A 16,032-nucleotide genomic window follows, 5' to 3' on the forward strand; every position below is an offset into this window, starting at 1 on the left:
TGAGAGACCTGGAAGAGACCTTGCCCTCATCGCCCCCCCAAGCCCCCTCCCCTCATGCCAGATCTAAATCTCTTGCAACCTAGTCTGGCTGGTCTGGCGAGCCCTCAGCTCTCCCCAGCCCCCACGCCTCCTGCCTCTGGGGGCGTGCAGTCCTTCTGGTGCTCCGGTTCCCCTCAGGTAGAAATGGCTCCCCTGCACCAACAGGACCTCCAGATACGAGCAGCATTGCCAGCATCCTGTCCTAAATCTCTGCTTCTGAAGCATCATCTTTCTCAACTCTTGAGCCTCTTCCTTAATTCTGAAAGGTTGCCATCTTTTTGGTTTTGTTCCAGAATGGGTTCAAGCTAAAATTTAATTTAGAAAAACTTGTTGCAGGCACGCCAGCCCACCCTTGGGATTCACGCAGATTAAAGGCTTCCCATCCTGCAGCGTGAAGGGGCAAGTCTTCTTGGGCGTGTGGGCGCAGAGAAGGTGGAGCTGTGTGGCCGTGTCAGATGTGGAGACGGTGGTCTCACCAGCCAGAATCTGGCTGCTCACAGCCCCGTGCCCTGGTTTGTGCTCGGGGACCAAGCCTGAGAGGTGGAATTGGTCCTCAGGGAAGCATCTTCTTGGGCACACACCCCAGAGTCATGTTTCCTGAGCAGCTGCTCTCAGCCGGAGGAGGGATGGGGCTTCGCTCTTAGTGTGTTACTGAGAGAAGTTGGTGTGGCCGTGTGGGGCCCTCCCCCACCCCCACGCCCCCAGCCTCCAGGCCCCAGGACAAAACTGCCATGCTCCAGTCTGTACTTCAGTCTGTCTTTGGGCCCCAGAGCAGTTTTCAGAATGTTCATGTGACCAGTGTGTTCTTTCTTGGAGGGGCGTGGAAGCATTTCTCAGAGAACTCCCTGCTCAAAACTGCTTTAGCCTTTTTTCTGCAGGGGTTGTTTTAATGACAAAGAAAGCTCTTTCTCAGCTATTTCTCAGTAGGGTTTTTTTTTTTTCCTACCTCTCCACTTATTTTCTCCAGTATACAGGCCCCATCGTGGAGAACTGTAATTATAATCCTCCTTTGGGAGACTCTGTGGAGAGGGGCCAATTAAGGAACATTGTGTGCCGGCTCCTTTGGGCCAAAAGGGGAAGAGAAAGGTGGGCGTCTGAGGCTCTGAGCCTGGAGGCCTACGGAGGGTGAGGGCGCTAAGGGATGAGCTTGAGGTTTCGGGCTCTGTGGGCGCTCCTGAGGCCAGCGGGGAGGTGGGCAGGGGTTTCAGAGTGTCCTCAGGACGTGAGGGCTTGGGTCACACGCTTCCGTGGAAGGTTCCCCGGCACAGGGTGAAAGAGCCGCAGACAGAGTGGATATACAGTAAGAATACTAACTGGCTTTTGTGACATTTTACTTAGAGTTGTCAGGAGTCACTAAGTCGTGTGTGTGTTTTTCTCTTAGGTTCATTTTCCAGACACTGAGAGAGCAGAATGGCTAAATAAGGTAAGAGAAGAGTACACGAAACACCAGATGTCAGTGGGAATTGGCGGGTGAGACGCTGCCTCTCCATAGTTGGGGATTTGGGTGTGGGTGATATGTGAGCACGTCGGGGCCACGCAGGTGGCTTCTGCTCTCTAAACAGCTGGGACATTGCCGTGCAAACTGTGCCTTTGACACAGGAAGCTGGTGATGGTCTCACAGCTGGACATTCGGCCCTGTGTCTCCTCACTTTGATGATAGTCGTAAGTGAAAATTATAGAGCATTCTTATGAAGAAGGGAATAACTCCCAAGAAATCTAGCCTTTTTAAAAAGGTTATGTTTCTAAATCATACTTAGAAGTAGATCTCTTTTATCTCTGTATTTTATATACCCTTAGAATTGTATAGTAAAAACTAATGTAGGTAATGATTACCCATAATATAATCACTGGAAATTAGTCCATCCTTAAAGACACTCATTAATGTTTGTTAAGAACAACACAGTTTTAGAAAGTTTTTAGCACTGAGTTGAAACTACAGGATTATCTGACTGTTTGTACATACCAAGTTGCTTCAGTCATGTCCAACTCTTTGACCCTATGGACTGTAACCCACCAGGCTCCTCTGTCCATGGGATTCTCCAGGCAAGAATATTTGAGTGGGTCGCTGTGCCCTACTAAAGGGGATCTTCCTGACCGAAGGATCGAACCCTCGTCTCCTGTGGCTCCTGCATTGCAGGCAGATTGTTTACTGATGAGCCACTGGGGAAGCCCCTTTCTGACTTTTTAGTAATGATTAAATGTGATGATATGCATAAGCAAAATATTTAACTAGAATAACTAATTCCTGCAACATACTGGTTGGTTAATCAATAATTTATTGTTATAATACATTTTTAAATTTTAGATGCTGTTTTTGCATAACAAAAAAGGACACCCCCCTCCACTTTCGCCTTTCAAAAATTCTGGTAAACTGTATAAGCATGATTTTTCATGATGATTTAGGACTGTACTATTTGTTTGAGTGAGTAAAAGTCACTCAGTCATGTCCGAGTATTTGTGACCCCATAGACTACACAGTCCATGGCATTCTCCAGGCCAGAATACTGGAGTGGGTAGCCTTTCCCTTCTGCAGGGGATCTTCCCAACCCAGGTCTCCCGCATTGCAGGCAGATTCTTTACCAGCTGAGCCATGTTTAACCTGAGCTTCTTCTCTTTTCCAGACTGTAAAACACATGTGGCCTTTTATTTGCCAGTTTATAGAGAAGTTGTTTCGAGAAACCATAGAGCCAGCCGTGCGGGGCGCACACACCCACCTCAGCACCTTCAGCTTCACGAGGGTGGACATGGGGCAGCAGGTTTGTTTCTCCTCAAGCTTTCTTACCTGTGCACCGCTGGAGAGAACGTTAAGCTGCGTCACATTGTTTTCTAGCCAAGCTATGTTCTGGAAGGCTGGCTGTGTGCGCAGGCCCTCCCCGGGTCTCCTGTCTCGGGGTCTCTCCGCCTCTGTCCACTGTGGTGTCTCTGCCAGTCCAGGTCCATCTGTGGGCCCCTCAGCCGCACGTTCTCCCACCACAGTTACCTTTGTACAGTTCCCACCGTCTGTCGTGCTGGAGAGGGGGTTTGCTGTGGAACTCACTAACGATTGACATAAGCTGGAAGGCGCCCCCACCCCACCCGCATGTTTAAAAGCAGCACCTCGGGGCTCCAGCGCTGGGCTCGCAGCACCGCATTAGTGACACAGGTGGTGGGAAAGGTGGGCTTTGTTCTTGGCATCGAGTTATATACAGAGGACCGTCACTAATTCCAGCACTGCTGGAAGCCTCGGGGCCACCGTAACAGCAACTTTCCCTTTTTGTTTTTTTAAGTCAGTGTTTACAATAACTAGCAACAGTTGAAGGTAGCATTTTTTCTATTGAGGGATAATTGACACATGAGGTTATATTAATTTCAAGGTAACATTGTTTTTATGCCTAATAAGACTTCAGAGTTCAACAGGACTTTTCTTTAGTTTATTTTTTGGCCACACTGTGACCCTGCAGGATCCTAGCTCGCCAGCCAGGGGTCAGCGGCCGCAGAGCCGGACGACCACCTTCCCCACTCGCACGCCGAGTCCTAATGCCGGTGGTGCTTCAGGGGGCGGGGCCGAGGACCGTCATGCCGTCTGTGCCCCTGCCCCGGCTCTGACACTCCCAGGTGTCGATGCTGTTCCTCCTCCACGTCCGTCTTTGTGCAGAGACACAGGTGTGTGTGTCCTGCCCAGCTGTGTCATGCAGGCTGTTTGCTCTCTCGGCTGAGTGTCTGCAGCACGCTACCATTTTGGGTGCGGTCCCTGTTCAGCTCATGGGGCCAGTGCAGGACTCCGTGGGATACTGCCTCTCATTTCCACTTTACCTCAGTCTCCTAAAAGGAACACAGCAAGTGGGAATGCACACGTAGAAGCCAGAATGCCACATGAATATGAAGTGGGGGTTCCAAGGTTTTCTGTGAAGGGCGGATGGCGAATAACATGTGTATTGATGCCTACATACGGTTTTCAGAGGCATGTCCTCCTGCCCTGCCCCCTTCTTTTCCAGCCCTTTAAAAGAACAGTCTCTCTTAGCCCACAGGCCGTGTCCTACAGTCAGGTAAGCTCACATTCGTGCAAATTTGGAATTCTTGCTCCAGCCGAGTTTGTCTCGGGAAGAATTACTTTCATGTTTGTGTGTCTGCTTTGAGCTTGTAATGCTGACAATGGGTAGGAATGTTGAGAGCAGTGCAGGTTTGGTAAGAGAGCTCAGTGTCACAGGGCGCTTGGACTTCTCGTAGGAATAGGGGACCCAGGCGTCTGATGCAGGGGCCAGAGGGGCACGGGAGCCTGAGCGGAGACCCTGCGACCTGGGATGGTGGCAGCGTGGGCCCGGAGTCTGTCTGCTCCTGCGGCCAGCTGGGGGGTCAGACTTCAGGACAGCCGCAGCGTCAGAGTGAGCGTGGGGGCCCGGTGGTACTTCAGCCTGAGTGTTTCATGTCCAGCTGTCATGCTGAGAACTTTCTTAGAAGGGGTCTCAAATCAGTAAATTGGGAAAAGATTCTGAAATGATGTTGAAATATAGTATTTATTATTGTCTGCCTTTTCTTTTTATAGTCATTTGATTCTCACCTTGTTGCCTGTATTATCTGTTGAAAATATAGTTAATATTTTTGATTCACTCAAAAAGTCCCATTTTTATGAGAATATTAAAAAATAGAAAGTTGTGACGTAAAGATAAAACAAGAAGAACTTCTGTTTTAGAAAGGGCATTACGGGTGGACTAGAGGGAATGGGTCCGAGTCTGCTGGAGGAGACAAGGACTGAGGGCCCTTGGGCGGGAGGGAAGCCGGGTCCCAGCCCCGAGCCCCTGCTGAGCTAGGCAGTGCTCCGTGACCTGCTGGTCCCGCGTCCTGGGGGCCCTCCTGAGTGTCTTACAGATGAGGGCGCTCAGGGCCAGAGGCCAGCGGCACACGGCGGGTAAGACGACAACGAAATGAAGCGGAGTGTCCCCGCCCGGGCCTGGGACCCAGGCTCGTTTTCTCGGCTGCTGGGTCACAGGCTTGGTGTTCTTTACCCTTCCTGTGTTTTAAAGAAGCCAATTCTTATTTCAGCCCCTTAGGATCAATGGTGTTAAGGTGTATACTGAAAATGTCGACAAAAGGCAGATTATTTTGGACCTTCAGATTAGGTAAGTTTGTGTGTTTGTCATAGTTAATGATGTGTGATGTCACTTAGCTATGCCCATAAAGTAGAGAATATAATGAGCACATATCTTACTGCTATTTGATGGAATTGGACTAGCTTCTTGTTGAGGACCTAAACTTAGCTACTTCTGGTTTTAGTTCCTGATAGCTTAGATAACTGCCATTTGTAGAACATGTTTAAAGAAATTTAAGGCACTACAAGATAACTGCAGGCCCATATCACTTGTGAACATTGATGCCATAATCCTCAAGAAAATGCTCACAAACTGAATTCAGCAACATAGTGAAAGGATTATACATCATGACCAAGTAAGATTTATTTCCAGAATATAGGATGGTTCATTTTAAGTGATCAATGTAATACTCCAATGTTAACAAGAATGAAGGGGAAAATCACCTAATCATCTCAGTTGATGCCAAAAAAGCATTTGTTGAAATTCAGCACTTTCATGATAAAAACACTTAAGGCACAGACAGAAACAATGTCAGCATGATGGACTTGTTTATTGAACTTGGAATACTTGGCATGTATTCCCAGCAAGCAGCATGCTCAGTGGTGAAAAACTGAAACCTTTCCTCTGAGATCAGGAACTTGACAAGGACACCGCTTTCACCACTGTTGTTCAGCATGGTCCTGGAAGTTCTTTCAGAGCAATTAGGTATGAAAAAAACAAAATGCATACATTGTTGGAAAGGAAGTAGTAGTAAAGTAGAAGGATACAAAATCAATGCAAAAAAAAATGTATAGTTGCATTCTATACATTAACAATAAACAAGTCCAAAAAGGAAATTAAGAAAATTGCATTTAAAACAGAAGAATAAAATACTTAGAAATTAACTGAAGCAGTGAAAGACTTGTACAATGAACACTACATAACATTGATGTAAAAAATTAAAGAAGACGTAAATACATAGAGATGCAGCCCATGTTTGTGGTTTAGAAGACTTAATATTGTTAAAAGCCAACACTAAAAATAATCTATAGAATCAGTGCAATCATATATATGCATATAATCATATATATGGTGAAGGATTGAGATCCAGAATATATAAAGAACTGCTACAACTCAAAAACAACAACAAAAAACAAATAACCTGATTCAGAAATGAGCGAGGGACTTGAGTGGACATTTCTCCAGAGAAGACAGACTAGTGGACAAAGGCACATGAAAGGGTGCTCAGCGTCTCTGTTAAAACCACCGTGAGACATCGCCTCACACCCACCAGGGTAGCAGCCATCAAAACCAGAACGGATTAGTGAGAATGTGCAGAGATCGGAACCCCTGTACACTGATGGTGGGAATACAAAAGGTACGGTTGCTATAGAAACAGAACAGTACCTCCTTAAAAAAAAGAAATAACTGAATGACCCAGCACTTCTACTTCTGGGTACATGCCCAGAAGAACTGAAAACAAAATCCCAAAGGGATAATTGTATACTCCAGTTCATAGCAGCTTTCTTCACGATAGCTAAAACATGGAAGCAACCCAGGTGTTCACTGACTGTTGGACGGGTAAGAAGGCATATTATGTGCATACAGGGGAGCGTCCTTCAGGCTGTACAGAGAAGGAATCCCGCAGTGGGCAGTGTCCAGCAAGCTACGGTGTGATGGACGGACAGTACGGACATCATGCTAAATGAAGTAGGACAGTCACAAGGAGACAGACTGTGTGTGACTCCTCCCATGTGAGACCTCAAGGAGTAGATCCACAGAGACAGCGAGCAGGATGCAGGCTGCTGAGGAGGAGGGGAGGAGGATGGAAGTCCCTGAGTGATGGGCGTAGAGTTTCAGTTTTGCAGGATGAAGAGAGTTCTGGAAATGATGGTGGTGATGGTTGCACAGCAGTCTGAATGTGCTTAATGCCACCGCCATGCACTTCAGAATGAGTGAGATGGTTGCTATGTATATTTTACCACAATAAAAAATAATTGGGAAAAAATTGATTAGGGGTCTGCCAAGTGCTTTCCCTGGTGGTAACAGGCTTCTCTGGCTCTTGTCTTTGTCCTTCAAGAACCTGCTCACGGCTTCGTGAGGCCCCTTCCCAGCTGTGTGCCAGCTACTGACTGACACACCCAGCAGGGTTGGTTTTGTTTTGATTAAGGGTCATTTTTTTTTATCGTGTCATCTTTGAGTTTCTAAAGTGTATTAATGTAGTAAATGAACAGAGTCCGTACCAATTGCCTTTATTTTAGAAAGAAGCATAGAGTGTTATGATGATGTAATATGAGAAAACTCTGCATCTTCAACACATTTGGCACCACTGCAGATACTGCTGTCATGAGTGGAGCGAAAGAGGTGGCCCTGTGTTTGTCTTGGGGTCAGGGGGTCAGCTGTACCTGGCAAGGCTGTCCACAAGGCCGAGGGTGAGCTTCCACGGGTGGGAACATTGTTCTCTTATTCCAGCACTGAGGGAGCCCTTCATACACGTTTGTTAAACAAACACTGAAATGAATCTGTTACCTGATGCCATTTTGAAGACTGCAGTCTGGCACTTGTGGTTTCAGCAGACATAGCAGCATATGCAAGTTATGCAGCTCAGATATTTATGTCTCTGAAACAGTCTGCATTCTACTTTTTCCTATGTTCCAGACAAGAACTGTAACTAGATTACTGCCTGTAGAGTTGGGGAAGGAGTAATTGAGAGATAATAGAACATAAAATGATCACGTCTTAGGGTATGTGGAGAAAACTTGTCATTCGCCATCTGCCTCTACAAGGATGAGGTCACCAGCCACTGTGGTCGCTGCCCTTCCACACCCCTGAAAGGAGTTCAGGGCGGAGACCAGGAATGAGGCCCTCTGTGCTCTGGGAAAACTGGCAGAACTGTCTTTCAGGCAGTTCGATATTTTCAAGAGATGATTTTATGAGCCCAGTTTCTTTCATCTTCTCATAGCTAGAAAAGTTCTACAATCATTAACGAAGATGTCTGCTCCTTGTGACTACTAGCAACCTTCTGCCAAAATGTGTCCTTGATTGCATGCGCCTCCTTCACCAAAATATAGGTAGTGACTTTTATGGCAGGAGTGTGACTGTTGGCAGACTTTCATCCCAGATGCCTTCTGTTGATATTTTGCTCATGTGCTTGGACACTCTCTGTTGTGGTTATCAGATTCCTCCCGATGCTCCAGGGCAGGAGCAAGATGATCCGCTTCCAGAATCAAGGGTGGGCATCAAACCATTCAGGTTCCACAAAAACATCGTGAGCCTGCCACGTTTTTATAAAGATAGGTGAAGCCTTACATGCAATGTCACACAGTGTTCATGGGTGTTCACATTAACGATTGAAGTGACAGTCGCTGAGTAAAATTGATGCCTCAAACAGGTGTAACGTCTCTGAGGGCCTGAGCACTGCTAGTTTTTCACAGTGGGGGAGCATGGGCACATTTATTTATGGTGAAATATGATCTAAGCATTGTATATGTTTTAAACAAACAGTTATTTATGAGACAAATGAAAACTATACTCCATCACGAGACTGCTCCAGGAGCTGCCCTTTGAGAAGTGACATTTGTACCAAAACCACTGGCCAGGCGGCCAGCCTCACCCGCCATGTGGCGGTGCTGACTCTGGTGGCCGTGGCTGCTGTAGCCCAGGTCCTGGGACTCTGGCCCAGCCGGCCTGCAGGTCACAGCTTGCCTGCAGCCCAGTGTTGGTGACTTCACTAGCACTGTGTTCAGAATCCATAGCTTGGGTCTGTGGTGATGAAGAGAATGTAATCAGAACTTTTTCTTTGCTAGTTTTGTAGGGAATTGTGAGATCGATCTGGAGATCAAGCGATATTTTTGTAGAGCTGGTGTGCAGAGTATACAGGTAAGGTTTTTTTAAGTTTTATTTTCAGATTCTCTGCGCTCTATTCAGAAAGAAAATTGTGAAGTTCTCATTAACTCAGAATTTCTTTGAAGTTAAAGAGAGAAGCCTGAAGTCATATGCTCAGGAATCACTGTCAGGATCTTGCATCCTCCCTTTGAGTCAGTAAGAGCCTGTGAAATTATTTCCATTAATGTTTTGTTTTCCCATTTGAATTTAGATTCATGGTACAATGCGGGTGATCCTGGAACCATTGATTGGAGACATGCCCTTAGTAGGAGCTTTGTCTATCTTCTTCCTTAGGAAGCCAGTAAGTCAAGGTTTATTTCATTTTCTTCTTCCCATTCACTGACAAGAATGCATACATACCAAAGAACAGAGTGAAGAAAAAAAGCTTATCTCACTTTATTCCCTCTGAGGCATGAATCCTGTATGTTTTCATCTCTTATGCTTTAACATCTCTTGATAGACCACTTTTTCCTCATTATAAAACTAAATACATTTGGGAATTCCCTGGTGGTCCAGTGGTTAAGACTCAATACTTCCACTGCAGGGGATGAGGGTTTTATCCCTGTTCAGGGAGCTAGATCCTGCATGCCACACTGTCAAAAAATAAAAATAGTGTTATAATATTAATTGCCAAATGAGATTTCAGTACTCAGAAAAGCAGGATGTGGCTATGAGAGGTTGAGAGTCACTGGCACCCTTATATGGTAGATGACAGCCCCTACGCACACTCTTCAGAGAAAAGGGGCTTCTCGGTCACTTTCACCTGGAAGTATGAGAGCACAGTGCCCGGCCATCTGCCAAGTCCCTCCCCACCCCAGTGAAAAACAAAGGTCCTGGGATTTTGACTGGATGGTTTAGACGCGTGGAAATCTTCACAATGTGGAACTTTTGTACATTGTTTTGCTTGTTGGTTTGTTTAGATTAGTTTTGATAATGTGCTACTTGCTTTAAAAAAAACAAAACTGCAAGTTTCTGAAGTGCTGCCCTCGTGGAGCACATGGAGGCAGGACGGATGTACTGTCCCATTTCAGGTTCAGTGATGGACGCAGGCCTCCCAGCCTCACTGCCCACTCTCGGTTCCTCCTGTTCTCTGACCTGTGTTGTTTGATCAAACTGCCATCTCCCACCACCAGTCTCCACAGGGGATGGTCCCAGGACTCCCACAGCCAAGTTCCACAGATGCTCAGGTTCCTTAGTAAATGGCGCAGTGTTTGCTCCTAACCTCTGCACAGCCTCTAGCATCCTTTAAATCATCTCCACATCAGTAGTAACACCTAATACAGTGTAACTTCTGTGTAAATAGTTGCAATGTAAATGATATATAAATGGTTGCCTTAGTGCAGCAGATTCAAGTTTTGCTTTTTGGAACTTTCTGGAATATTCTTTCTTTCTGAATACTTTTGCTCCATGATTGGTTAAATCTGAGGAGATGGAGCTGGAACCCTTGGACACTGAGGCCCAACTGTTTTTGATTTCTGTAAGCCTCAGTTTCCCCATCAGTAACTTGAGTATGGTAATACCTCCCTTAAAAGATTAGATGTGACAACTAAATGTCAGTGGGTAGAAACACTCAGTATATTCCCTGGCGTACAGAAGTCTTCACGTGTTTCAAAGTAAAATATGTTCCTACATGGAGGCTTAGCATGCCGGCGGGGCCCTGACAGTGACAGCAGAGCTCGGGGTTTGGTGCGTCGGGATGAGGTTCTGGCAGGAGCCAGCGAGACCCCCAGTCTGCCCCCGGACGCGCCCCAGATGGGCGGCCGCCCCTCCTGCTGACTCGGTACTGTTGACATCGCCTCTGGGCTATATTCCTGAGGGTGTTTCAGCATCCTTAGGCCACATTTAGGTTCGTCTCAGGAGTGTGGATTAGACTAGACTGAAGCAGGAGGCCTTTTCTAGAACTTCTCCAGGAGGTGGTCTGGGCTCACTCTGCAAGTATTTTTCTCAGGGGTCCTCCCTGGTAGCAAAGCACATGTCTTCTGAGTCTGTAATCCACAGACTGAGTTTCTTCATCTATAAAATGGAATTAATATCTTCCTTTAAGAGTGATTGTGAAAAGAAATTGAATCCATCTAGCTAGGGCTCCAGCAGTTGAGGTTGTTATTGTTCAGTTGCTCAGTCAGGTCCGGCTCTTTGCGACCCCATGGACTGCAGCACATCATGCCTCCCTGTCCATCACCAACTCCCAGAGCTTACTCAAACTTGTGGCCATCGAGCCGGTGATGCCGTCCAACCATCTCGTCCTCTGTCGTCCCCTTCTCCTCCCACCTTCAATCTTTCCCAGCATCAGGGTCTTTTCAAATGAGTCAGCTCTTCGCATCAGGGGCTAAAGTATTGGAGCTTCAACTTCAGCATCAGTCCTTGCAATGAATATTCAGGACTAATTTCCTTTAGGATGGACTGGTTGGATCTCCTTGCAGTCCAAGGGACTCTCAAGAGTCTTCTCCAAACCACAGTTCAAAAGCTTCGGTGCTCTGCCTTCTTTATGGTCCAACTGACATGAATACATGACCACTGGAAAAACCATAGCTTTGACTAGATGGACCTTTGTCAGCAAAGTGATGTCTCTGCTTTTTAGTACACTGTCTACATTTGTCATAGCTTTTCTTCCAAGGAGCAAGCAGTTGAGGTACATTAAGCAAAGAAGGAGGAGGAAGGGGGGACTTTAAAAACAGAGTGAGCATGTCCTGCTGTCTCGTGGAACCCATGCAGGGGCTGCATCCGAGGACCAGGAACAGGATGACTGTGGCACGTGACCACTGTGGCTGCCGTCCTCTCTCAGGCCTATTCTGCCTGCTTCATTCTCTCTCCCCAAGACCGTGACCTCTGGTCCTTCAGGCCACAGGCCAGAGTCCCAGCTGCCATGGCCCCAAGGAGGAGCGAGCCTCCCCCCTCCCTTTGTCCTGGCCTGCCCCCTTCTAGCTGCATCAGGCACAGGTCCTTGGCCCTGAGACCAGGAGTGGAGAGGACACAGCGTTTGAAGGAGGGTCCGGTGGGCTGATCCTGCCGCCCTCTGCGGGAGGCAGCAGTGAGGTGATGAGGCAGAAACTGGCAGGCAGGTCCTCAGAGCCCACTGCACTGAGGAGGGCCCAGAATGGGGCCCCTGGGGAGTTTGGGGGTATTCATCCTGCCAGATGTTCTCTGAGTTTCTTGGAGGGGGGTTGATGTCCTGCATTATTTTGGAGCTACTTCCACACCTCCAGGGTGCTGGTGCTCTTGGCGGCCCCTCCCCGTGCCCCGGAAGGGTCTGACGCGCTCTCAGTGCCCTGCACCTGTGTGGTGCAGAGGGCGTTCTGTCCTGGCCTCTGCGTGGGGGCTGCCTTTCCTGTCCTTTTCTGTCTCCGGCTCTCACAGGTCTTGCTCTGGCTCTCCTGCCCAGGGTGGCCCTTGTCCCCTCAGCTGTCTGTGCATTCAGGAGTGACACTCTTCCCAGTGTGCTTCATCACAAGTGGCAGCTGGAAGTCTCAGGGCTCTTAAAGCATAAGAAAAACATTTCTTGACCTTTATCACCAGCCCAGATCAGCAAATTCAAAAGCTCTGGGGAAGGGCGGAGCCACCAGTCTGTCTGTAACAAACTTCCTGTGTAGGAGGCTGGCATGCAGTCAGCGCTGAAATGAGCAGTGTCTGTGGGTTCGAATTCTGCTGGACCCACAGGCCCTCAGAGGCTGCTCAGGGGAGGCCTGACTGAGGCTGCCCTGCTCCTGTACCTGCTCAGGCTGCTGGGTCTCCAGGTGCAGAGGGGTCTCCCTCCAAGCCCCGTCCCGCCGCCTCCCTCACTTCTACTTCTCAGCCCTCAGAAAGAGGTAGTTTCCTGTCTTTTGGAAACACTTCCCACTGGCTCTTCAGTTTCCCCAAAGGAGATCCATCCAGACTGGGGGCTGATGCGGAGGGCACTGATTTTCGTTGCTTTCCTCGACCTGCCCCTACGGCTGGCTGGACTTTGCCCTCTCGCATACCTGGACACCTGTTCACTCACACACTCAGTCTCGTCCTCAAGCGCAGAGTCACTCACACTCCTCTCCCTCCACAGCCGTCCAGCTTGGCTCTTGTGTCCTCTGGCCTCCCCTGTGCTCAGGGACAGGCCAGCTCCCCCTTCAGGGCCTCGAACAAGCGTGCCTAGAGCTTTCCTTCTTGCATTCATATCTCCTCAAACTCAGCTGAGTCTGTCCTTCTGTGAATTCTGTCCCCGTCCCCCTAGTATTACTCTGTTTCTGTGAACTTGGGTAGCATTCAGGTACATCACATCATCTTGACAAATGTCCTGCGAGTAGGTGCTCTGTTACTGCCGAGTTTACAATCTGGTTTTAGTCCCTTAAGGTGATTGCCCTTTGGGAGGGCCATTGAGAGTTTCTTTGACCTTCTGATTCAGCAAGATGCCCCACGTTCATGTTAACAGTTTTTGCCCCAGACCCAAAATCAGCCATTTCTTCAAAGTCTCCTGTTGCCTTTAGTGGAAGAAGCATCTAGAGATCACAGTCATGGTCTAGGGCATCCATGGGGCTTCCCTCTTAGCTCAGTCAGTAAAGAATCTGCTTGCAAGACAGGAGACCTGGGTTTGATTCCTGGGTTGGGAAGATCCCCTGGAGGAGGGCATGGCTACCCACTCCAGTATAATTGCCTGGAGAATCCCAAGGACAGAGGAGACTGGCGGGCTACAGTCTATGGTGTCGCAAGAGTCGGGCACGACTGAGCAACTAAACCACCAGGGAGTGTGATGGAGGTTAGTTTCTCAGGACTTTATTAAAGTCGTTGCTTTTGAGTTTGGGTTTGTCCAAAGGAATCTTGACCTTTCAGTTCATACGTAAAACTGCTCACTCCCGAGCTTTTTCACTCCAGTGTATGTAAGTAATAGAGGTCATAGAGTTTCACTTAGCATCTTCTACAGTATAAAGCACAAGTAATTGCATTATGTGCAGTATCCATCTTGACAGGAGAAGCAGTGTTTTAATCAGTACTTTTTACCTGTCCACATCTGTTTAATGGAATCTCAGCCAACTATATTGAAATTATTCTAAGATAAATACCCACTAGAAAAATGAGCAAAAAAATACAAAAGTCGACAAAATGGATGGAACATGTGCCACTAATATCAGGAAAAAAGTGAAAGTGAAAGTCGCATGGTCATGTCCAACTCTTTGCGACCCCATGGACTGTCCAGTCCAGGGAATGCTCCAGGCCAGAATACTGGTGTGGGTAGCCATTCCCTTCTCCAAAATCAGGAAAATGTTGTTTGAAATAGTGATAGAGTAACCATTCTTTAACTGCCAAATAGACTGATTTTTAACATCTGTGTTTGGTGTGGCTGTAAAGAACGTACATTTTATACAATTTTGATGGAAATGTAAATTGGCACAATATTAGAGCAATTAGGTAGTGACGTGACTTAGCAACTGAACACCAAGGTAGTATATATCAGCATAAAGAAGTGAACATATATTTTTGACAAGAGCTTCCCCTTTTTGAATGCTAGTCTCTGTAAGAACATGTGTGTAAAAAGATATTCACTGAATCATTTTGTTCTTGTTCTTCAGTTGCTGTCGTGTCTGACTCTGCAATCCTATGAACTGCAGCACAGCAGGCTTCCCTGTCCCTCACTATCTCCCTGAGCTGGCTCAAACTCATGTCCATTGAGTTGATGATGCCATCCAACATTTCATCCTCTGTCACCCCCTTCTCCTCCTGCCCTCTCAAACTTTTCCAGCATCAGGGTCTTTTTCAGTGAATCAGCTCTTCACAACACGTGGCCGAAGTATCGGAGCTTCAGCTTCAGCATCAGTCCTTCCAATGAATATTGAGAGTTGATTTCCTTTAGGATGGACTGGTTGGATCTCCTTGCAGTCCAAGGGACTCTCAAGAGTCTTCTCCAACACCGTAGTTCAAAAGCATCAATTCTTTGATCTTCAGCCTTCTTTATGGTCCAACTCTCACATCCATACATGACTACTGAAAAAACCATAGCTTTGCATATACAGACCATTGTTGGCAAAGTGATGTCTCTGCTTTTTAATATGCTGTCTAGGTTTGTCATAGCTATTCTTCCAAGGAGCAAGTGTCTTTTAATTTCATGGCCGCAGTCACTGTCCACATTGATTTTGGAACCCAAGAAAATGAAATCTGACACTGTTTCCACTTTTTCCCCATCTGTTTGCCATGAAGTATGGGACCGGATGCCATGATCTTAGTTTTCTGAATGTTGAGTTTTAAGTCAGCTTTTTCACTCTCCTCTTTCACCTTCACCAAGAGGCTCTTTAGTCCCCCTTTACGTTCTGCCATTAAGGTGGTGTCATCTGCATATCTGAGATTGTTGATATTTCTCCTTGCAATCTTGATTCCATCTTGTGATTCATCCAGCCTGGCATTTCCCATGATGTACTCTGTGTATAAGTTAAATAAGCAGGATGACAATATATAACTTTGACGTACTCTTATACAGGTTTCTCATGAGACAGGTGAGGTGGTCTGGTATTCACATCTCTTTAAGAATATTCCAGTTTGTTGTGATCCACACAGCCAAAGGCTTTAGTGTAGTCAATGAAGCAGAAGTAAATGTTTTTTTAGAATTCCTTTGCTTTTTGTATGATCCAGCATATATTGGTGATTTGATCTCTGGTTCCTCTTCCTTTTCTAAATCCATCTTGTACATCTGGAGGTTCTCGGTTCATGTACTGCTGAAACCTAGCTTGAAGGATTTTGTACATAATCATGCTAGCGTGTGAAATGAATGCAATTGTACAGTAACTTGAGCATTCTTTGGCATTGCCTTTCTTTGGAATTGGAGTGAAAACTGACCTTTTCGAGTCCTGTGGCCACTGCTGAGTGTTCCAAATTTGCTGGTATAATGAGTGCAGCATTTTAACAGCATCATCTTTTAGGATTTGAAATAGCTCAGCTGGAATTCCATCACCTCCACTAGCTTTTTTCATAGTAGTGCTTCCTAAGGCCCACTCAGGATGTCTGACTCTAGGTGAGTGATCACACCATCGTGGTTTTCTGAGCCATTTAGAGCTTTTTTGTATAGTTCTCCTGTGTATTCTTGCCACCTCTTCTTAATCTCTTCTGCTTC

At 46.9% G+C, this 16,032-nt stretch overlaps 1 protein-coding gene across 4 annotated transcripts in view; it reads left to right on the plus strand.

Moving 5' to 3' along the window:
- The window catches only part of ESYT2 (extended synaptotagmin 2), a 79,828-nt gene that overhangs the window by 31,167 nt on the left and 32,629 nt on the right, over nt 1-16,032 (plus strand). For all 4 annotated transcript variants that reach the window (XM_070478281.1, XM_070478329.1, XM_020886182.2 and 1 more), the window contains 5 exons: nt 1,421-1,462; nt 2,661-2,795; nt 5,059-5,135; nt 8,891-8,963; nt 9,181-9,270. In XM_070478281.1, the coding sequence (XP_070334382.1) occupies nt 1,421-1,462; nt 2,661-2,795; nt 5,059-5,135; nt 8,891-8,963; nt 9,181-9,270 (417 nt within the window). The remainder of the gene's footprint in view (nt 1-1,420; nt 1,463-2,660; nt 2,796-5,058; nt 5,136-8,890; nt 8,964-9,180; nt 9,271-16,032) is intronic.

The sequence above is a fragment of the Odocoileus virginianus genome, chromosome 1, assembly GCF_023699985.2.
Source record: "Odocoileus virginianus isolate 20LAN1187 ecotype Illinois chromosome 1, Ovbor_1.2, whole genome shotgun sequence".
Taxonomy (NCBI): Eukaryota; Metazoa; Chordata; class Mammalia; order Artiodactyla; family Cervidae; genus Odocoileus; species Odocoileus virginianus.